General features: G+C 39.4%; 2 protein-coding genes across 2 annotated transcripts; both read left to right on the forward strand.

The window, feature by feature from the left end:
* The first annotated feature begins 5,436 nt into the window (after positions 1-5,436).
* Positions 5,437-16,824, forward strand: rnf14 (ring finger protein 14). Its single transcript, XM_034099298.2, has 9 exons — positions 5,437-5,510; positions 10,216-10,374; positions 10,479-10,609; positions 10,790-10,979; positions 11,266-11,651; positions 12,134-12,362; positions 12,855-13,027; positions 14,740-14,870; positions 14,983-16,824. The coding sequence occupies exons 2-9, from the start codon at positions 10,224-10,226 to the stop codon at positions 15,041-15,043; spliced, it is 1,452 nt and encodes a 483-aa protein (XP_033955189.1). The 5' UTR covers positions 5,437-5,510; positions 10,216-10,223; the 3' UTR covers positions 15,044-16,824.
* A 2,400-nt stretch (positions 16,825-19,224) lies between these two features.
* On the forward strand, positions 19,225-23,338 carry endou2 (endonuclease, polyU-specific 2). Its single transcript, XM_034099303.1, has 6 exons — positions 19,225-19,326; positions 19,675-19,780; positions 20,781-20,902; positions 21,483-21,595; positions 22,134-22,287; positions 23,040-23,338. The coding sequence occupies exons 1-6, from the start codon at positions 19,225-19,227 to the stop codon at positions 23,295-23,297; spliced, it is 855 nt and encodes a 284-aa protein (XP_033955194.1). The 3' UTR covers positions 23,298-23,338.
* Positions 23,339-23,896: the final 558 nt, after the last annotated feature.

Genomic DNA, 23,896 nt, shown 5'->3' on the forward strand with positions numbered 1-23,896 from the left:
GATACAAAAACACTTGGACACATTTAATTTAGTGGGAATGCTGTTAACAGCATTCCCACTAACTGTTCTTCTACACACGACATTTGTATTATTATTCCGCCGACTTATTTTGCCGCGCTTCTCCTCCCGCATTGAAGATCGTAGAAACTCCGTTCAAACATCAAAACGTTCAGCTCGGTCGGGAATCGATTGCCATTACTTTTCTCATTCATAACTTTCATAATTCCAGAGATACATCCCATAATACATCACATTTTTAACCATTGAAGTCAATGGAGAAATTCTTCAACTTCAACAAATCTTCATGTGACTTCAACTGCTAACTGTTCTTTCATACTTTCACTCAGAAACCTCATTCCAACTTTAAAATGTTACACATCTTTCTGAGATTATTCGTGTAAAACAACTTTTAAATCAGATTCTTACTTTTAGAGATATTAAACATTGTTCAGACCTTGTTAAAGAGGTTTTCTTCGGATTTTAACATTAACTAGAGTGTGTGATGTCACAGCTAGAGTGGAGGACAGCTTGAAATTCGCATTCATATATTTTTTTTAAACTGCCATAATTCCCAAACCCTACATTCCTGAGACATACTTTATCATGACAAACGTAGGAAAACATCTCGTAGCTTGAAAAATAACATTAAGCAAAAATAATTAAACAAAATGCCTCTTGAGGGCATGAAGTGACAAAAACGTTCAAAATTCCTCCATTGAAGCCCATTGTAATTTCAGGCAGGTATTTCCTCACGGTAGCAGCCGGGTCATTTTTTTTATAGGGTGCCTTTGGTGTCCCCAGTACAAAATATGTTGTTTTTTGTCTAAATCTGGACAAATACTAATTACATTTAGTTTTTAATGTGTGTTCAATTGTTAATTTATTATTAATACAATGATATGCACATCTAAGTTTTTTTATTTTATTTTAAAAGCTTTGGTTAAAGGGATATCGAGGAGTTTTTCCATGTCCCCACTGCTGGTCATTCAACTTAGATCTAAAATATAGCTATTAAAAACAAATTAATTTATAAATATGTTATTATTTTATTTAACTAGTCAAAATCTATGTAATCAAATGATGTTTTTATTCAAATTGTAAAAAAATAAAGTAAAAAAATAAGGTTTAATGTTCGTCCCCGCTGGTCGCTGTCCACCCTGTTGAGCTGTGTATCTGTCCCTTTAAAAAAAATACATATTTATCAGTGACATCACACCTATGAACTTAGATGACACCAGAGGTGGGAAATTCAACTGAGGTTAGCTGTGTGGGTTTCTACTGCTCTTACAACTGATTTGGATGTTTCTGTCAATTTTGTTTGATGTGTTTGAACATAACATGTCCAACCTGTTAGGCCTAAGTATGAAGGATATTAATCGAAATCTATTATTTTAAAAAGTTTCTTTAAAAAGTGATTGATTCCTCATAAAGTATCCAAGGTCATGCTAGCAAATATGCTAACACAGGCAGGGTAAAGGCTAACTTTAGCTCAAAATGTCCACCCTGTTAGTGTCCACCCTGTTAGGCTTATTCAACTAACAGGGTGGACAACATCCTAACAGGGTGGACATTTAAGTATTGTTTACTTATTACAACATGTGTTAATATTATATTAATATTATTTATTGTTATATTATTATATTACAATTATAACATTATAATACTGTTTTTATAATATAATAAATGATCACCACCATTAGATCTATAGGCACAACACAAACTGCTGCAAAAAATCCTAGGGAAACACTGATGGGTATATTATCTAGTATATTATGTACACAAGGATTATAGGTATAGTACTTAAAGTAATGGCATGCATTTGTATAGGAATGGCACCCCTGATAAGTGCAGCTGAATCACAGCGGTACTACAGAGCACGCCGTGATGCTGACCCAGAGAGAAGACAGCAATACCTTGAAAAAGAGAGAGAGAAATGGAGGAGGGACAGAGAGAAAGGCATAAAGATGGGTATTAATGAGGTCTGTGAGAGGGAGAAAAGGGCAAAAAGGAAGAAATGGAGGGGGGCAAAGAAAGCCGCGAGGGCCAACGTTTCCAGAGCCAGGGATTCCCTCAGCACTCCCCCTGCAACTCCCGAGAGTCAGTCAGAACCAGAACCAGGGCCTTCAAGGTTAGTGCAAGTTTATAGGAAATGTACTCGGCATATGGAACACAATACACAGTTTTTAACACTTTTTGAGCTGTTTATAAGGACTTATTATGTTTGCTTTCGCTGTGTGTGTGTTTGTGTTTAGGCAGCGCCTTCAAGGGGAAAAGAGGGCAAGAAATGGAAGGAGAAGACTCCAACATGAGCTAGCCTTTTTAAAGGCCAAGCTGGATAGAGAGATAAGAAAGAAAGAAAAGTATAAAAAAAGATTTTTACGGTGTAAGAAAAGCTCCTCATCCCCACGTGCATTGGTGAATAGGATGCTACATGATCAGAGGGTTTCTCCACATGTTCGTAAGAGCCTTATTCAGTCTGCCCTAGTTGCGGACATAGCTCAAACATAGCTCAAACATACAAAGCCTCAAGAAGAGAAAGGGTGAAGCAAACAATAGCCAAAGTGGCACGTGGTAGGCTATTAAAAAAGTACAGACTGCAGTCATTTGCATTCAGGGCTCTTGGATTCTCCAAGAAGAGGGGGATGTTCGACAGGGATGCAGACCTTAATACTTTTCAGAGGAAGAAGAGTTCAAGGAGTCTAGAAAGTAAAGCCAGTAGCCTATCCATACCTTCTTTCTTTCGTGATGACGTGAGTCGTATGACAACTGGGCGCAAGCAGACCATCACAGTGAGGAAGAAGAAGATGCAGAAGCGACTGCTTTCTGACACACTCAAGAACCTTCACAGGAAATGTGGATCCGAAAACTCAGACAACGTCTTTTGTCTTTTTTGTGCATGTCGGCCATTTTGGGTTGTGGCCCCTACTGATGCTGATCGGGCCACGTGCCAGTGTAAAACCCATGAAAACCTCCAGTTCATGGCTGACACCCTCTACAGCCATGGGATTGTCGTCTCCAAGAATATTGAGGAGATGGTTGACCGCACTGTCTGTGCCACATAAATGAAAGCTTGCGCCTATGGTGATTGTGTAGAGTGCTGTCTCACCACTCACCCAAACCTTAAATCAGCCACAGAGGAAATTGTACAAGTTGTATAATGGTCTACTGAAAGGACAGGTGAGGAAGAGAGGAAGACCATTACGCTTAAAAAAGAGGTCCAGAGCACTGAATCAGACCTGGTCAGCAAATTTCAAGAGAATCTATTCAAATTCCGTAAGCACCTTTTTAACATCAGGTGGCAATACAGTGCTTACAGACAGCTACGGGAAAGCCAACGAGTGCTTAATCCACATCGATTTCAGCGAGAATTACTCAACGAGTTACAAAAATGTACACTTTAAAAAATTACACTTTAAAATTATAGGGCCTGGAGAGAAGGTCCTGAAGGCCCTGACAGACTTCCACTGGTGTCCACCCTGTTAGACGTATGTCCACCCTGTTATGTTGGTATTTTTCTAGCATAGTTTAATGAAAATATCAAATATCAAGTGTATATTTGTACTTTTATAAAGAAATGAGAGAGGTTGATTATATATTCTAGAAATTTTTCGTAATTCTTATTGTATTTAAGTTTTCTCATGAAAAACAGTGGAAAAATATGCCACGTTGTCATAATCTACACTTGTTTTTCTCAATATATACTACTTAAAACTAATTGGGTATGAAATATATATCTAATTAGAGTTAGGGACATACAACTCTTGTTAAAAAGTCACTTTAATTGTAAGAATGCACTGAAAACTCATTTAAGCAGTTATGTGTATGTCCTTAACAGGGTGGACATATCCCGGGTGTCATGTGTTGTTAATATATCTATATATATATAAAGATTTAGGTGCCTGAGCTTGACCAACATGTTTTTTAGCAAATTAGATATGTCCTTTATAGAATAGAACATAAAAAAGTAGGTAAATCAACTATTTATTTCACCCAACTTGTGAAGTCCAAATGGCACCCTATAAAAAAAATGACCCAGCCGCACACCTTTAGTTAAACTGCCAAAAAGGCCACATTATTAACCCGAAACTATACAAAAATTACACTTCAGATACTCAACTTCCTTGACATGCTTCACGTTTTGAAATTTCACAGATATGTTACGGTTCTTCCACAAAACGTTCACATGTAAGAGGTTTATCTCTCATTCAGAACAATGGAAACATGTGATCTCTGCACACCTCGTTAGCTCAAATAGAAACACCTGTGTCATGGAACACGATGATGTCATCACTCCAACTGACATGCAGCAGACTTCAACTGTCCAGCCGTGAAGACATCTACGGGACAGTTTTGAGATTTCTTCAAATGCTGTTGCCATGGCAACACAATGCTCGCCTTGAAACACGGTTTTCTCATAACTTCAGTGAATATACTCCAAACGCTCCAAAACTTCACAGGTTTGGTAAGGATGGAGCCATCAACGCATCTAAGCGTATTATGGGGTGTCATCAAATGTTGTTGCCATGGCGACACTACAGACCACTCGCCATGAAACATGATGTCGCTGTAAGTCCAATCGACAAGGTCCAATCGTCCCCCAATCTTCACTTGTATATCACTGGTCCATGCCTCAACAGCTCTATGCCAAATCTGAGATCTCACCTTATGCCGTTTCCATGGAAACGCATCCCTCGCCATAAAACATGATGTCGCTATAACTCCTATGAACATTTTCAAAAAGTGCTCAAACTTCACATGTGCTAACAGTCCAGCCGTGAAGACATCTACGGGACAGTTTTGTCTGTGCAGCCATCAACGCATCTAAGCGTATTATGGGGTGTCATCAAATGCCGTTGGCATGGCGACAGATCATTCGCCATCAAGTTAGTTCAGAAGTTTGCAGTTCAAATATTCTGCTGCTTTTCCAAGCCTTTTTACTTTCTTTTCTTCTCTCATCACACATTCAAGCCCCCAGTGTTCATGTATCATTTCAAACTAAATTCTTCACTTTCTTCTTACACATTACATTTCAGCATAGCAGTTTAGCATCAGCTTTTCAGCATAAAGCATTCCCACTGGCAATTTCTTCAGGAATTGCATTCTCTAGTTCATAATTAATGTAGGGTATGTTTCAATTAAAACTAAAAACCCAACATTTTGGACTGACAACAAATAAAATAAATATATCTCCCTCTGTTAAAGGGGGATGTGAGTATCATTATTTATTATTATTACTATTATTGTTATTATTATAACCCCAGTCTTCACTCTTTTCAAGAACAAGCATGGTTGAAATATAGTGTAAACATGAATGATATTCCCTACAATGTCAAGTTTCGTAAAATAAGTAAGCACAGTAAATATTTGTGTGAATAAGTATGAAAACATAGTTTGAATGAAATACAAATGTGCTGCACTAACCCTGCAGGCGGCGCTGTGACACACTGCCTCCATACTGTCATGGTCCAGTCAGAGCTGTAGCAGGAGTCACTGGTATTTGGTCGGACAAGGTAAGAAACGCGTTATTAACCACATACTGACTGTTTTACCGCATGTAATATATGTATTGTAGTTTTCCCAGAAGTTGCCATTGCTTGATGCTGTCGTAGAGGAAATATTAAAGCAGGGCCGAGCTCAGACTGTGGGTATAGTCACTCTGTTTACATCAGCTAACACTGCTAGCTTGCTAATTGCTTGTCCCTACTGCTAAATTAGTTTGGTTCCTAGTTCACCAACCAAGCAGAAGTTTGACCCCTGTAAACACCCCCACTCGTTGTTATTTATGCAAGTATTATATTATCATTTAATGGCGACCACGTAAACGTAATACTAAAGTATGGATAACGTTTACTTTTGTTGGCTAGCTTAAGTGCTTACACCAAGTGATAACTTTTGTCATAGTCTGCCAACTCAGCTGTGTACTGGCTTTAAGTTGTCCAGTTAGCCCCTGTCAAAAACGCTATTGTGTGTCATTTAGACGAGTATTAAGTTATCAATAAGTGCCAACGACTTTTTTAATGGCTTAAGTTTACTTTCGCTTGCTAGCGTGCTAACTCTGGAGCACAGTACAGCTTGACGTTAGCAAAGGAAAGCTTACGTAACAACAAAGGCTGCAACCTTTGCACACAGCTACATAGCATATCTATCTATAGACCTACGAGTAAACAGTAGTTAACTAACATTACATTCACTAATCAATACACGACTTTACACATATATTTTGTTAGGGTATAAATGCTAATTTTGTAATGACAGTAGTAACTGGTGTTTAACAGTGTATAGTTTACTCAGAATCGAGTTTGTTGCCAGGTCTGTTTTTACACGTATAGGAATTATAGGAACAGGAATACATAGGAATAATTAGCTTTGGTGTATGGTGGTTCAAACATAAAAAAAAAACATAATTAAATAAGTTGTAAGAGAAAGTAAAACATGTTTTTGTATATTAAAAACTTTTAACATTTAAAAAAAACTAAAGACAAGTATTTAAACCAAATATAAATATACAAAATAATCCCAAAAAAAACGTAGTACAATGAATTAGACAATATACGACAAACTGCAGTATGTTAGTTAAAGTGGAGAGGTAGGGATATACACTGAACAAAAATATAAATGCAACACTTTTGTTTTTGCTCCCATTTTTCATGAGATGAACTCAAAGATCTAAAACATTTTCTATATACACAAAATAACCATTTCTCTCAAATATTGTTCACAAATCTGAAAAAAATCTGTGATAATGAGCACTTCTCCTTTGCCGAGATAATCCATCCCACCTCACAGGTGTGGCATATCAAGATGCTGATTAGACAGCATGACTATTGCACAAGTGTGCCTTAGGCTGGCCACAATAAAAGGCCACTCTGAAACGTGCGTCTGGGGGGGTCCGAAAACCAGTCAGTATCTGGTGTGACCACCATTTGCCTCACGCAGTGCAACACATCTCCTTCGCATAGAGTTGATCAGGTTGTTGATTGTGGCCTGTGGAATGTTGGTCCACTCCTCTTCAATGGCTGTGCGAAGTTGCTGGATATTGGCAGGAACTGGAACACGCTGTCGTATACGCCGATCCAGAGCATCCCAAACATGCTCAACGGGTGACATGTCCGGTAAGTATGCTGGCCATGCAAGATCTGGGATGTTTTCAGCCTCCAGGAATTGTGTACAGATCCTTGCAACATGGGGCCGTGCATTATCATGCTGCAACATGAGGTGATGGTCGTGGATGAATGGCACAACAATGGGCCTCAGGATCTCATCACGGTATCTCTGTGCATTCACAATGCCATCAATAAAATGCACCTGTGTTCGTCGTCCATAACATACGCCTGTCCATACCATAACTCCACCACCACCATGGGCCACTCGATTCACAACATTGACATCAGAAAACCGCTCACCCACACGACGCCACACACGCTGTCTGCCATCTGCCCTGAACAGTGAAAACCGGGATTCATCCGTGAAGAGAACACCTCTCCAACGTGCCAGACGCCATCGAATGTGAGCATTTGCCCTCTCAAGTCGCTAACGACGACGAACCGGAGTCAGGTCGAGACCCCGATGAGGACGACGAGCATGCAGATGAGCTTCCCTGAGACGGTTTCTGACAGTTTGTGCAGAAATTCTTTGGTTATGCAAACCGATTGTTGCAGCAGCTGTCCGAGTGGCTAGTCTCAGACGATCGTGGAGGTGAACATGCTGGATTTGGAGGTCCTGGGCTGGTGTGGTTACACGTGGTCTGCGGTTGTGAGGCCGGTTGGATGTACTGCCAAATTCTCTGAAACGCCTTTGGAGACGGCTTATGGTAGAGAAATGAACATTCAATTCACGGGCAACAGTAGTGATGTTACGTATTGCGCCGAGGCTTTGGAGCTTGTGTCGAGTAATCCCCGAAGCTTTTTGTGAAGCTTGTATCGGGGCTTGTATCGTTTTGGGCCAGTGACGTCATCGATGACAAACGAAGCCTCGCTGCCTGTCGATACCACGTGACTGCTTCAGGAAGCGATTGAGATCGGTTGAACCGTTGAACCACAACGCTCATAATACCCATGGATGTATACTAAGAATTAGGGATGTCCCGATCACCTTTTTTTGCTCCCGATCCCATTCCGATCATTTGATTTTGACAATCTGCCGATACCGATTTTTCCCGATCCGATCTTTATGCAATGCATTAAGAGAAAAAAAAGGTAACAGATAACGGCTGGTCATCCAACGCGATGAATTCAGCTATCTTGGCTGTTATTGTGTTGGCCTTTTCACCGTTCTGGGGCAGTTTCTCTTTCCTTTTTAAAAGTCTCTGAAAGTGTCGGTTGTTTCAGTGCCGTTACCTGAGTGGCCGCTGTGTACTCGCCGTGTTGTTGTTGTTGTTTGTTTCTCAGGTAGCGTATTAGATTGGTCGTGTTGAACGTAGCTCTGTTCTTTCCACCACGCGGAACCTCTGCCTTGCAAACATTGCATCTGGCTGTTACACTGCCTTCGCTTTCAATTTTATAATACTTCCAAACTCCTGACATTTTCTCTGTCCCGACTCCCGAGTCACCAGCTGAACGTAGCCTCTCGTTAGCTTACTGCTACTATTAGACACTGCGCCCACTCTGTTGCCAGATTTCAGAGAAATAAGCAACCGGGTCTATGAAAACAAGCCCAAAGAAAGCAACACATACATAATGTTGTGTAATTTTAAACCAAAACTAAGTCCTCAGGATGACTTTAAGACGTGAACATGGTCATTTTTGTTTTGTAACATTAAATAATAAAAAAAAAATTATATAAAAAAAAAAAAAAAAATCCCGATCCCCGATTTTTTTCTCCCGATCCCCAATCTTTTGAAAATCACGTGATCGGCTCCGATCACGTGATCGGATCGGGACATCTCTACTAAGAATCATATTACCCCTCCTGTACCCGGGCCCGGTGACACGATGGAATCAAGAGAGCTCAGACCCTCACTCATATCGAGGTCGGAACATGTCATAAGTATAAATAGATACAAGCATAAATAAATGTTGGAATAAAAACATGAATAAATACAGGAATAAATATGCTCCAGTGTTTTCAGGGAGATTCAGTGTGTGCTGTGGCTCAGCTGGAAAGCAGTTGACTCACATCCGCAGGGTCCCTGGTTCAACGACTGAACAATACGTCTTTTTTAGCTACAGCTAAATGAGATAATGTAGTTAATAAATGTATTTTTTGATATGGTTTAGCCTTTCTCAGGCTACAACATGGTTAAGTTTACGAATATTATTAAGGAATACAAATCCCTCTTTGCAATGTTTACCAGCCTCCTTAGGCTTTTCAATCACAATCATTCAACTGGAATAAAAACAATATTGTTAACATGAACATATGATTTAATGTTCGTTGTTTAGAGTTATTCTAAGGCTTTACTCATTGGGAACTCGGTATGAGATAGATAGAGCACACTGTTGAGATGTCCAATCTGCCTGTTTTACACACTTTGACCAACAGGGGGTTTGTGTTCAAATGAAGCCCATGATGAAGCCTCATGAGATGAACCCTTTTGTGAACCAATTGGCTGGAAAGCTTCATAAGGCTTCATCTCGCCATCACTAGGCAACTGCTCTGGTGGACATTCCTGCTGTCAGCATGCCAATTGCACGCTCCCTCAAAACTTGCGACATCTGTGGCATTGTGCTGTGTGATTAAACTGAACATTTTTAGAGTGGCCTTTTATTGTGGCCAGCCTAAGGCACACCTGTGCAATAATCATGCTGTCTAATCAGCATCTTGATATGCCACACCTGTGAGGTGGGATGGATTATCTCGGCAAAGGAGAAGTGCTCACTATCACAGATTTTTTCAGATTTGTGAACAATATTTGAGATAAATGTTTTTTTTGTGTATATAGAAAATGTTTTAGATCTTTGAGTTCTAAAATGTTTTAGATCTAAAACATTTTACTGTAATGCATAATGTTTGTGGGGTGGGCTGGTGTCAGTAGGGGTCCCGTGCCTTGTTATTGAGGCTAGTGGTGGAAGGGAAGAAGCTGTTCATGTTGTGAGAGGTTTTCTTCCTGATGGGCTCCCACCAGACGGGAGCGGGACAAACAGTTTGTGTCCGGGATGGGATGGTATTTATGTCAGCTGGCTGTGGGTTTGATGTCTTGTTGTTTGGCTATTGCTATATTCTTTTGTTGCTTTTTTATATATTAATAAATAATATCCCACATGTTTTTTATTGCAGGAATGTAAATGTCTGAGGACAAGGAAGCACAGGAGGATGAGCTGCTTGCTTTAGCAAGTATCTACGATGAGGAGGAGTTCCACCAGGCGGAGTCTGCACAGGGGGGGGAAATCCAACTCTGTCTAGAGCTCCCTGCTGATTTCAAAGTTATTTTCAAAGGTACAGCTGTTAGTGAGTCAAGTAGCCAAGATAGATAGATTATCTTCTTATTATAGGAACATGTATTTATTTGTCTCAATGTAACCCAATCTCTTGTGTTGCAGGAGAGAAGCAAACCGAACATAATGTCTGCTTCTTACCTCCTTTGGTGCTCAACTTTGAGCTTCCTGCATTCTATCCATCCACGTCCTCGCCGGTCTTCACCCTCAGCTCTAAATGGATGACCAGAGCACAGGTAACACTCATGGTGGCTTACATCATTCTTCACTGCATAAAAGATGACCCACACTTGCATCGAAGGATTTGTAAATGATTATTATTGAGAATAAACTAAGATGAATTAAGTTTTTTTCTTTTTTTGTCATGTCTTACCATACATTGATGTTTCTTCTCCTTTTCCATTGTACCTCCTTAGATGAGCGCTCTGTGCAGACGCCTGGATGAGCTGTGGGAGGAGAACGAAGGCTGTGTGATTCTTTTCACATGGATCCAGTTCCTCAAAGAAGAGGCTCTGGACTTCCTGGGCATCCAGTCTCCTCTTGAATTCATCAAGGGAGGAAGTAAGGCATGTAGTGAGCGCAGGAAGAATGACCAAGCAGCTACAGGTACAGATACATTTTGCTACACTAATTTGCTTGTGTGTGATACATCTGCATTAGCTAAACATTCCTTATACAAGAATATATTTTAAAAGTAGATCAAATATATGCTCTTCTGCTATTCTGTAGATAAGCTGTTTACAGTTCCTGCCAAATGTATTTATTTTTGTTATTTTAAGTAAATTGTATTTATTATTTTTACTTATTAGGTAATCTGTAATTACCCTTTGGTTCTTTCAAAACAATGCAACTTTCTAAAAACGTGTTGGTCTTTTGTATCATTTTTGTTCAGCTCTGACGCAAGGTGGCAGTCTTTCTGAAAACGCTGAAGAGAAGAAAAGAGAAGTGAAGAAGGAAAAGTGTGAAGCACAGTTGTTCCTGTCTTCTCACCTGGACCCGCGGGCCGTTCTGTCGATGGACCCGCGTGCCGACCTCCTACCTCAGCTCCTGGACTTTGACGAGGAGCAGCGCCAGAGGGTGTTTGACAGCAAGGTGTTCGGCTGTGGAATCTGCTTTGTAGAGAAGATGGGCTCACACTGCATCTGCTTTAAAGAGTGCCAACATGTCTACTGCAAGTCCTGCATGACCGAATACTTCCAGATCCAAATACGGGACGGCAACGTTCAGTGCCTTAACTGCCCTGAGCCCAAATGTACCTCCATAGCAACACCGTCGCAGGTAAGAGACGGTAAAGTAGAAACATATTTGTATGTGACTGTCTTTGTTTATAGTTCAAAGGTTAGTTTACAGTTGAATACATTTTTTTCAGAGGAATACATTAAGCCTACATCTTTTGTAATAAACCATTTCACCTGTGACAACACTATTGTAACATAAAACTGTGCACTATATAATTTAAAATAGGTAATTTAGTATTTGCTACTGTCATACTGCAGCTACTTTATTTCTTTCTTCTTGTTTCAACTTTTATTTTTGCTATTTTTTACAATGCCGCTATATACTTTTTTTTCTAGAAATGTGCCATTATTATATTTAAATGTTTTAATATGTGTTCTCACTTTTCTAAATACTGTTCACTTTACTAAATACTGTTTTGATACTGCTTTATTTTGTCTCTATCATGCCTGTCTCTTTGCTGATATAATGTAAATGTCCCCTCTAATGGACAAATAAAGGAATTCTGATCTGTGCTCTCTCAGGTGAAGCAGCTGGTGGATGAAGAGCTGTTTGCCCGGTATGACCGCTTACTGCTGCAGTCCAGCCTGGACCTCATGGCCGACGTGGTGTACTGTCCCCGTCAGTCCTGCGGCACGGCGGTCATGGTGGAGCCAGACTCAACCATGGCCATTTGCTCAGCCTGCCAGTATGCCTTTTGTACACTGTGCAAGATGGGCTATCATGGTCTCTCCCACTGTAAACTCCCTGCAGGTGAGGTCACTAAAAACAGGTTTGCTTCACAACAAAAGTTTATAAAGGACTTAAGCAACAGGTTGGCTTATCCAACAAGATTGCTACTTGACTGTAGAAACAGTTTCCTTGAACTTTGAATATAATTCAACTATAATACAAATGATAAAAAGCAATTGTCTTGTTTTTCATAATCGTTGGAAGACAACATTTTAGTTGAAGACAAATTGTAATTAAGCCCCCATGTATTTGAAATACAGTTAATACTGTGGGCTTGGAAAACTACTACTAAGTAACTAACAATTGACGCAGAACTAACACTGCAGATTTGGTGTTTAGTTTTTAAAGCTAAGCACACAATAAAAATCCATACATATACAGTGGGTCGATACATTGTGAATAACTTTTGGTTTTTAGGTTCCATAATATTTTTTTAAAGAAGAATCAATGAGTATCACATTTTCTCAATCCCAACTCTGAGTTCCTGTCCCTGTTTTCTGCCTTGATCCACAGATGAATTACGTAACCTCAGAGATGAATACCTGTCAGCCACACCTGCGGGGCAGAAATTCATGGAGCAGCGCTTTGGGAAGAGGGTGATCCAGAAAGCAGTGGAAGAGTCCTTTAGCAGAGACTGGCTCAATGAGAACTGCAAAGGCTGCCCTCGCTGTGGAACCAACATACAGGTAGCTCCTCCTGCTGTTCAGTGCACTTAAAACAGGCTTTGACGTTATCGCCAGGGGTCAGTGTTCACTGCTTTTAATATGAAACATTTTCTTTACTTAACATTATAAAACGGACAAGTCAAATCAAGCAATCTGATTGGTTCTTAGCCGTGATATACTGAGCGTATACCACGGGTAGAATTGTAAGTTACTTTTCACAACAAGTCAGTATCTCTCCGCGTCTGAGAAAAACAGTATACCGTTGGGCTGAAAAGCATGCTTTTCAAACTGGAGCAAGAAAGCAGCGGAGAAGTAACGGGGCAGAAACCCTCCTTTTTACGCAGCGGTCCAGACATAGACATCAAACGGCAAAACATATTCAGTGTGCAGTTCCTTTGGCATTAGGGCAGGGATATCTAGATACTTTCCAAGGTTTGACATAATGAATTGTGCTACTTTTAAAGCAAGCAACGATGTTTTCAAATCTGTAATCAAAAAGGTCCGCAAAAACACTATACATGTAGACCAATCAGATTGCTTGATTTGACTTGTCAGTTTTATAAATATATTTACATTTCTTCCGTTACGAAATAAACTTACAAAGCATAAGATGGAAACATTTAAGATTAACTTCGACCTCCGGGGGGGTCTTACTATGGAGGAGTGGATTGAGGAAGCCTATCTCCAGGGAAAAAAAGCACCTAAACGACGACATGCAGAGCTACGTGAAGAGCAGGTAGACCAACTGGAGAAGTACCACCATTCAAAAGCTTTCTGATGCGGGTCTTGAAACAAAGCAGAGACATGATGAGCGTTAGTGGCCACAGGTGCGAAAGCTCTCTCCAGAGCTACGGGAAGCCAAATCTCGGGGACCGGAGAAAGTGGAGCAATATTCTCACCACGCCAAGCAACAGCCTACCTAGAACAACCTCAACCTATACAAGTAACCTCGTAAGCCATGCTACTGATGCTGGACAGTTTTTCAGAGGGTGCACAATAAACGGCAACATACACATTAATGTAAATAAATAGCCAAATAATGGATCAACGCTCTCTGTCTAATATGTTCGCTAGCTGTTAATGTTGTTGCATAGCAACCACCTCGCACTATGTTTCGTGCAGAAGGTAACGAAGGGACTATTTTATTTAGAACATCATTATTTAGTAATAAAAACTATTTAAATTAGAGTGTGTATTTTTCTTTCATATTGCCACACTTGGTAACCGTTTTATAAAAGCAATAGCTTTAGGTCGACAACCTTCAAAAAGGTTGTCGACCCTCCGCTTCGCGTCGGGCCGAACCACGCCCCGTATCTGTGATATAATGAGCATATACCACGGCCTGTCGTGAGCTATTGCTTAATTATACACCGGCTGCAAGAATTTGTTCAAAAAATGTTTTCAAAATGATATCTGCTGCCAGTGCTTGATGCATAGCTCTGGTACAAATGGTTTTAGTAAATAAGCTAGCTTTTGTTTAGAAAGATCTAACTGATTTTCTTTTGTCAGAGCATTTGATATTTAAATACCATAGGGATTAATCGCAAATATACAATAAAAAGTGCTTCTCAAATGTGTATTCCCTACCTTTGCTTTACTTCAAAAAATATGTCTATCCAGACCACACTGTCCCTTAAATCCCCATGTTCAGACTCAGATTGTTTCACTTACTGTTGTTTACTGCTGTTTGTTCATCCCTCTGTTGCTAATGCCTTGTCTTTGTGTCTTTCTAGAAAGATGATGGCTGTAATAAGATGACCTGTACCTCGTGTAGACAATACTTCTGTTGGCTGTGTCTGGGCATCCTCAGCAAAGTCAACCCTTACAGCCACTTTAACAACCCAAATTCACCCTGTTACAACCAGTGAGTAACCTTCTTTCTACTATTGTTTTGTACACAGCACCAGGGAAGTAGTCACGGATACTTACTGTACACAGACACATTGGTTGACGTGTTGTTTGTTTACCTGTTGCAGACTCTTCCAAGGTGTGGATCTTGACGAAGAAGATGCCTTCTGGAGTGATGAAGAGGACTGACACCTGGGCAGTGTCTAAATGCTCCATCTGAATGCACTTTATCTCACATCACTTCACCTGTGACACGTACCATGCCTGCAAAAGCACAGGAGTGCCACTTCAACCATATACATGTACCATGGTTTATGTTTGGAATATAATAACGCATCTTGAGTAGAAAACAAGTTGTTTATATTTACTTTATATATGACAGATGACATGTATATAAAGTATTTGTTCAGAGAGGATTAGAAATAAAAGCGGTTATAATTATACACATTCTTAAATATTCATGAACATCAAGACTATAGTAGATATTTTAAATATGACAATGTCATAGGACCTAACTGTTATTTCAAGCTCAAAGATCATCCATGTCTCTCTGCTTGGGTTTTTTCATGAGCTTTGACATCTCACAGGCTTGCAATCATCAACAGGTGATACTGCAACCACTGACTACGTTTGGTAAATCCAACGTGGCTGCCTCTATTTGCCCAATAACTGCGTGTTCTAGGGAAATGGAGGACTGCATTTGCCCCTTTTTGTCATGATAAGTATCCTGCTTGTTATATTAAATATCTAACTTCTTTCTGGTTTTATGTCAAGTGTCACAACTATGCCACCAACTAACAACTTTTCAACAACGCTCAAGGTGGATAATTGCATGATCTTCATAGTCACGAACATAGGGAAAGATTGACAAGAAAGACATGGTGGTGGCGAAGTCGATAGGGACTTGGCTTGGCAACTGGAAGGTCACCAGTTCAAGTCCCGGCAAGACCAAGTGCTACCGAGGTGTCCCTGAGCAAGGCACCGTTCCCCACACTGCTCCCGGGCGCCGTTCAAAATGGCAGCACACTGTTCCTAACACTAGGATGTGTCAAATGCAGAGAAACAATTTCCCCACGAGGGATTAATAAAAGTCCATCTTAATCTTAAAGCAATGGAGGCACACTTGGAAATACGTCGCCCAGATATTATCATCTAGACATTTTTGTATCTATTGCCAAAATGTGATATTTGTTCTCCTCTGAAAATAATGTTCTAATTTGTTTTCCTTGAGATGAGTTATTTTACTAAAGCACACCTTTGCACGTCATGTGATACAAATCAGGCAGGTTGAAAGGTTGAATTTTATGGGAGTGGTTGAGGGTAAGAAGTTGAAGTCAAATGTATTTTTCAAAATGAAATAATGAAGGACACTGCAGATTATATCTATGGCAGTCAATCCTCTGGGGGGGTTACCGTGATCACAGTGTGTGTCGAGTTATTCAGGGACTGAGCTGTGAGAAAAGAAATCCTCACTTGGTAAACAGCCAAAACATTCAGCAATGATATTTGATTTATTTACATCCTCCTTTGTACAACTGTTCTCTAATTTTGCCAACGTTTAGTGTCAAAGAGAGGCCATATAATAATGATACTGTCTAGATATACAAAAACACGTTGTATAATGTTAATTTATTTTCTTTTGTTTACATTTGACCTGAAGGTTGACTATCTCATGGAATACATTCTGTTTGAATTTGAGATCTGCATGAAATCTGTTCTTACTACAATTGAATGATTTGCTCTTCACTTCTTCCAAAAGACTACTTTCAGAGTTTATGCCGGTGGGACTGATAAAAAGACAATCTTTTGATGAGTCTAGGAACGCACATGGATTCATCTCCCCTTAAGTGCAGATCAAATGTCACTGAATGTCTAATTTAGACTGTAACATTTGAATACAGTACCTGCAGAATCTTGTTAAAATGAATATGCATAATGTTCATTAAAATAAAAGTAAAAAATGCACATTTTATTAATTGTATTCATTTTATCTGACTCTGAAAAATGCTCCTTTTTACTGCCATAATTGTTCTGCCCTCACTTAACACACTGACGTTTTTTCAGTGAGATCAATTGGGAAACTGAGACCTCACCTGGACAACACTTGTGTTTCAATCAGGAGAGACGGTTTTGATGTAAGAATAGATATTTATTGCAAAGATACACAAATGAATGTAATGGTGATTTTGACGATTAGGCCCCGTTGTGCAGGAAGTATCATTCGGGAGGGTAGAACCGATCCGATGAAACCCCCCTGGGGTCTATACACTGATGGTGGTGAATGGATAGTTGGGTCGGTCTGAAGAGGAGTGGTTTAGCTTGACCCTGGATTCAGAGGAACGGGAGGTGAAAAGGGGTGGAGGAGGGTTGCGTGAAGTCACCTGAAATGACTGCTGTCAGAGGGGGGAGAGCAGACTTAAAATATTTGGCTGTGATAAAGTGATTGGTTAAGATGGAGAGTGACGCCCCCGATCACTTATTGAGAGGAGAGAGAGAAGTTACATGGGAATAGTGAATAGACGGTCTTCCTGGTTGAATTTACGCTGAGTTTCATTGGTCCAAAGGTACTGAAAATATGTGTCACATAGAAACTGGTTCCCAAAAGTAAAAAATTGCAGTCAAATGAGTTCAATTGTGTTTTATGTCAGGAAGAAACGAGGTATCGGCAGTGAAAGATCGCATAAGAAGCACAACACAGTAAATCATATATTTATATACAAGTCTATGTAGGCATTATTTAGTCTCTACATTTCAGATTTGTGAACCTGGAACAGAAAATGAATGTGTTTAACTATTTTTTTAACCTGGCAAAGCTTGTTTTCCTTCTGTTTCCAAGATGAAAATAAAGAAAAGGAATAACAAAGTAACTGGATTTTCACCTGTGTAAGTCTTAACAGAGGAGACATAAACAATTTAGATTAAACAACAAAACAATTATCACCTGCAATTCAGGGCTATACCTGCAGTCTTATACACAAGTGATAGATCAACGCTGTCAGTGTCAGTATTTTCTTGGTCACAGATCTGAATAAGGTTTTCCCAAACTCGGTTTGTCTAGAAATGTCCCAACCCAAGATTATATTTTTCCTGTTTTTTAAAATAAATTGCTCTCTGTAGTGCTTTATGTACACCTTTACAACGCCTTATTACCTGAAACATGAACCACATTTACCCTGCACTCCAGAGGTTATACTGTGACAGACAGACAAACAATGAAATACTAAAGAAACAAAGAGCGCACATTTTAGCCTGAGATTGAAAAGAGACGACAACATGTTGTAATCCCTTTGGTTAGAGTTGCTGACAGGGGACAACCTTTTTCAAATGGCCCCTCTCTCCTGTCCTGTCCTGTCCCCTGCCTCATGCCCTCTGTTCGCCCCCCCTCCAGCCCCTGCCTGTCTTTCTCCATACACTGACTGAGCTGTTACTTTGCCCATAAAGACACCTGCTGTCACAAACACAGGAAACCACAACCAGCAGCACCTGACCATCACTGAGGAATTTCACTAACTCTTACAACGCTGAAGCAGAAAATCAGGCTCACAGGACAGAGGTCAGTGGATTTTTGCTCGGATGATAATGCTGAGGATCCCAGGGCTCAGTGTCATGTGTTCTGCTGTCAGCCATGTTTTTGTGGTGGTGTTGAGTTGGATGGATAAACTCTGTCTGGCTGGGCGATGCTATTATGTCTTTTACAATGGTGTGGACTAGACAATTGCTTCATCATATCCTTTTGATGGACTTTTTTGTGGTTATTTATCAAGCTTTACTTTCATATCTCTAACAATATATGTGTGTATGTAGGAAGTCTACAATTCAATTGTAAAGCATTTTAGATATAATAACTTTTTATTCATCATGTCTTTGTCAGATTAAAACTCCGAAATGAATACCCCCATACAGTGCCAACAAATGGCTGTATAAATAAGAGCTATCTTTAGCATGCAGTAGTTCAATATGAATAAATTAAGTTGTATTTTTGTCTCATGAGCAGAATGTAAAACAACATTACAAAAGGCATAGTGCCTTTAATGAAACTCCTTAACAGATGGTTTGAGACCCACTGGAATGTTTCTTCAATTTTATCATCTTCTGAAAGTTACGGGACATTTCCCAGAATTAAAATGTGAAGAAAATAACTTTTTACATTTTAAAATGATCTTTATCTAACCCAGATAAAAACAAACACTCACACTTTAAGATAAAAATCTCAACAGATGTTTGTATACAAAAAAGTAAACATAACAATCAAAAAAGCACTAAAACTTGAACATTTTAGTTACCGTCTGCTGCTTACACTGAACCTTATTTAATGTTCCTCTCCTGTTAGAGAAAAACACTGAGACAAAGGAACATTGAGCGGTTGCATCATGATTGAGAGCGACAGAGAGCTGTCGTCCATCATGCAGGAGCTGTGGGACAGTGATGTGAACAGACTCCAACCCGGAAAGGACTACATGATCTCTCTGCAGGTGAGAGACACACAAACACATTTACAATTGCTGAGTCTGTATTTTAAGAACCTCATGTTCATATACCAACCTATTAATGCCAACATTCTTAGCAAATTGTATCACATGTCACATGACTAAATATATACATTATATTATATTAAGGTGAATAAAAAATATATATAAAGGAATATATGATATGCTCTTAATTTAAACCACAGATGAGACAACATAATCGATTTTTTTTCCGGTTGTTTGATGTATCAGCTCTTCTGTATCACCTATATACTTTCCCTTCACTGTGGTTTGGTAATTGTTTGACACTGTGGCAGTAATTTAAAAATGTGAATGTTTCTCTTCCTGCCTCAGGGCAAAGCTGCTCACAGCATGCCGTTGGAGGACCTTAACGATGGAGCAGGATCTCCTCTGTTTACATTTGTCGATGAGAACATTTTCAAAAAGGAGACTTTCTTAGGTAAGTGCATGAGGGAAAAGATCCAAAAGTGAATTATCTGTCCCTTGTTTCTGTGGAAAGAGGCTGCTTCTTACACAACAGCTCTGTCAGAAAAGGTTTCATTTGACATAATCTCCACATTCCACTACACCATATGTCTGTTTGGTACTATCCTCCTCGTCGTTTGAGAAAAGCTTCTTCGTCGACTCTTAATCTCCTTGTGACGAACAGCAGCATGTTTCATAACCTCAGAGCATGCAGAGTCTTCTGTGATGGATACCGAAATATTCTCTTCTACCACCGCTGGCTTTTTCAAGACTTTCTCTGCATGAAAACGGCTGATACACATTTGTTTCCGGAAATACTTGTTTAGTGATGTTTTCAGTGTTTATTGTGCATCACGTTGCTCTAGCACAGAGCTGTATAGAAGGACTGGTAATGTAACAGCTGACATAGAGTTCACTTTGAGGCAGCTGCCCAGTTAAAAGGATTTATGCAATTTTTGTACTTTTTTTTATACATAGTCTCCAGCAACCTGCTTTACTTTACTGTTTTTACATGTGCCAAGTGCTAGGACTGTTTTAGGTACTAAAGCTTTTATGTGCACTGCTCCTCTAGCTTGGAACACTATGCAACATTTTTTGAAACTGAGCATTTTGGTTCCCTTGCATCATTTTAAAGCTCGGCTGGATGACATTTTATTTGATACCTGTCATTGTGAATAGGTTTCTAATTTGTACCCCTGTAATTATGTTGTATGATGTCCTTTTTGTTTTCTGTTGTTTTTATGTGTAACCATTGTGCTGCAGGTCTCCCCTCACCTGGTTAAATAAAGGCTACAAACAAACTGTCCCTCACCTTGAATTTGGCATTTTTTGCTGATTTGGTTTTTGAGACTTTTTCTGTATATACTGTACTGAGTTAGAGGTTTGCATTCAGCTATAATAATTGTCATTGTATCCATGTTCAGGACTGATAACAGAAATGCCTTTTTGAAGAGAGCTTGTGTTTGTTTCTACAGCCTTTATTTCCCTCTTGGATAACTATGTGAGTGACACCGGCGAGCCAGAAATTGTAACACCTGAGGAGGTGGCAGAGAACCACAAATTCCTGGACTGCATCATTCAGTCACCCACCATGAAGGTACCTGTGGGAACAAATGGAAATAAACTCCCATCTTTTTCTCCACCTCATTATGGCTAATTTCTGCAAAATAAACAAATGCAAACTCAACCAGAGTTGCACAGTTGTTTACATTTTCACATATAATAATTAAACAGATGCTCAAAATGATGGAATTATTATTAAATCATTACGTTTATACTAAAGGTTTACAGCCATGCTAAAGAGTGTGTGAGGTTATTTCTTATATTATACTAAATGCTAATATAAGAATGCTAAGATTCTCAGAATAACACTGCTAACATGCTGATGATTAGCAGGTATGATGTTGACCATTTTCACTATCTTAGACAAGCAATCCTAACAATGGCTTGCTAACAGTTAGCATGCTAATGTGAATGTCTGGACAAACATTTTCTGTCAATCAATCAATCAATCAATCAATCAATCAATCAATCAATCAATCAATCAATCAATCAATCAATCAATCGGTTGTTAAGAAGTTTCAATCTGGAGCAAAGTTACATCCCTTAGGTCACATCTCAAGCATGGCAAATAAGTGTATGACAACATTCTATAGGAAATTCTCATTTGTTTGCAGATAGCTCACAAATACCTGGTGGAGAAGAACCTGTCTCCAGAGAATGAGACCAAATTCAAGGAGCAGCTGTACAGGATCTGGTTTGAACTTTATGCGAGGAAAGGAGCCAGCAAGTGGGTGACATTTGGCACAACACCTTAATAATAACTTCACCAGTGGAATCTGGTGCTATGATGGTAACCGTCTGAGTAACTGGCTCTGTGTAGAACATCCAGTCAGCAATAGTACTATGACTGGAACTACTGAAAATGTGTATTGAAGCAAGGACAGAAAAGAAGCAGGCCACGAAACACTGCATTATGTCCAAATTGCAACTGAGTTAATATGATTTATTGAATTGAATGGATGCTAAGTTTAGACATCAAGCTAGTGCGCTAACCAGTAGTGAGTCTAATATCTTTAGTTAGGTTTACAGTATACAGTATGTTGATAACATCTATAACTAATGATCATGCACATGTTGTGGGCTGTTGCTTAGCCTCAGTTTATATTGTAGTGTTAACCATTTCTCAAAGTGTTCTCATTTTATACATTTCTTTGAGTACGCAACATTTTTAGCAAATTATACCTTTAAAAAGCACTGGGGACTCGAGGTGGCGACATGTCCCCAGTGTCCGAAGCTTAAATGACACCTATGCTTACTCCTTCCAGGCCAGACTCCTCTGGATTTGAACATGTGTTTGTTGGAGAGACAAGAGGAGGTCGGACTGTCATCGGTTTTCACAACTGGATCCAGCTTTACCTACAAGAGAAGATGGGACACGTTGACTACAAAGGCTACAGCGTTGATGCACATTCACCCCAGGTATGATGTTACTGCCTATCTATTGTTTCAATTTAGATTGACCACATTGTATCAAAAATCTATCATTATTTAAATATCTGTATTTTATTCCTTGTCAATTATGCATACTAATATATCTCCCAAATCTCTCACATCTCTTCCCCCTTAAAGATAAAGATAACTTGCACAGTTTGTATTCTATTTCACATCATCATTCTTGCACACCTATGAGAAAACTCACATCCTGCTATGAATATGTTTTTTCTCTCCCTCCGTTCAGCTCTCTATTTGTCTTTCCTATCTGAGTCTAATGCAAATCACAGCACATATTTGGGGATTTAGCCCACTTTCCACATAATAGTGCATCATTTTGTAAAATGCTAACAAGTAAGCTGACAATCACCCCAAAAATGTGTATATATACTGTGTGATGACTATTTTTACTTTTCTCATGCCTTTTCATGTTTTTTCTCTTCTCTTGGTGATAATTGGCTTCCATACATCAAGTGGTGTGTATAACAAGTGTGAAACACTGACAGGGTGTTGTCCCATTCTCACTTCCTCTTCATCCCGGTTTCATATTTTCCTTCTCTTGATAATACAAAACTGACACCTTAACCATCATGAGTCAGTTTTGTCTCCCCTATATCTTTATTTGTCTCCTGTCTCAGGAGGTGGCTTTGTCAAACAATACTACATATTTCTCCATCCCTCACCATCCTCTTCATGTCTATTTCATCACCTGCCATTTATCTCTCCTTCTCTCACTGCAGCCAGATGAGAACAAACACATCCTGGCGCTACAGTTCAGCTGGAAGGATGGTATAAAGCCAAAGGGGAGCATCTTCGTTGGTGTCAGTCCTGAGTTTGAGATTGCTCTCTACACTGTCTGTTTCCTATCCTCGCCCAACGAGCGTGTCAAAGTCCAGTTCAGTTTTTATGACGTGGAGATTGTTTGCCACCACTACAACGAAAAGCACATTGGCACCACTTATCCCGTGCTCCTTAAGTACCGAAAACCTGCTCAGTAACTTGACTAGAAATGAATCTGAGATAAACTTCTCCAACTCTTAAGCTTGCATTCCAAGTGTCACAGGAATTGTTGTTGTCTTTTTATTGTATATAAAGCTACAATAAAACCTTACAAGACCCAATTACATTTGTTATAGTGCTGCATTTTCTAACTGTATTTTAAGTGAAATTGAATGTGTTATGTGATAATTCATGCTGTTTCATGTAATATCATACTTTTACTTTATTTGGTAACTTTTACTTTTAGATTAATCATTACAATTATAACAAACAGATTAATCATGAAAATGATAAATACATTGGTTTATGCTAAATTGATTACCAGTGGTGATACCAGTGGCCTAATTAATGGACTTCCTCCACCCCTGATGATGCATAACTTTTTCTCATTATTAGAACATTTCCCAGCTAATTCTTCAGTGACGTTTTTCTTATGATTATTTTATTAATATCACTTTGTTCCTAATGGGGGCGGCAACGAGTTTGTTGTGGCCTATGACGTCAATCGATATGCCAGCAAAAACAGTCGTCAAAATAGCAAGAATTTAGGGGAAACGGCTCTGTTTTGTTTTCAAAATAAAAGCATTGTAATTGTTGC

This window comes from Pseudochaenichthys georgianus, chromosome 14, assembly GCF_902827115.2.
Source record: "Pseudochaenichthys georgianus chromosome 14, fPseGeo1.2, whole genome shotgun sequence".
Classification (NCBI taxonomy): domain Eukaryota; kingdom Metazoa; phylum Chordata; class Actinopteri; order Perciformes; family Channichthyidae; genus Pseudochaenichthys; species Pseudochaenichthys georgianus.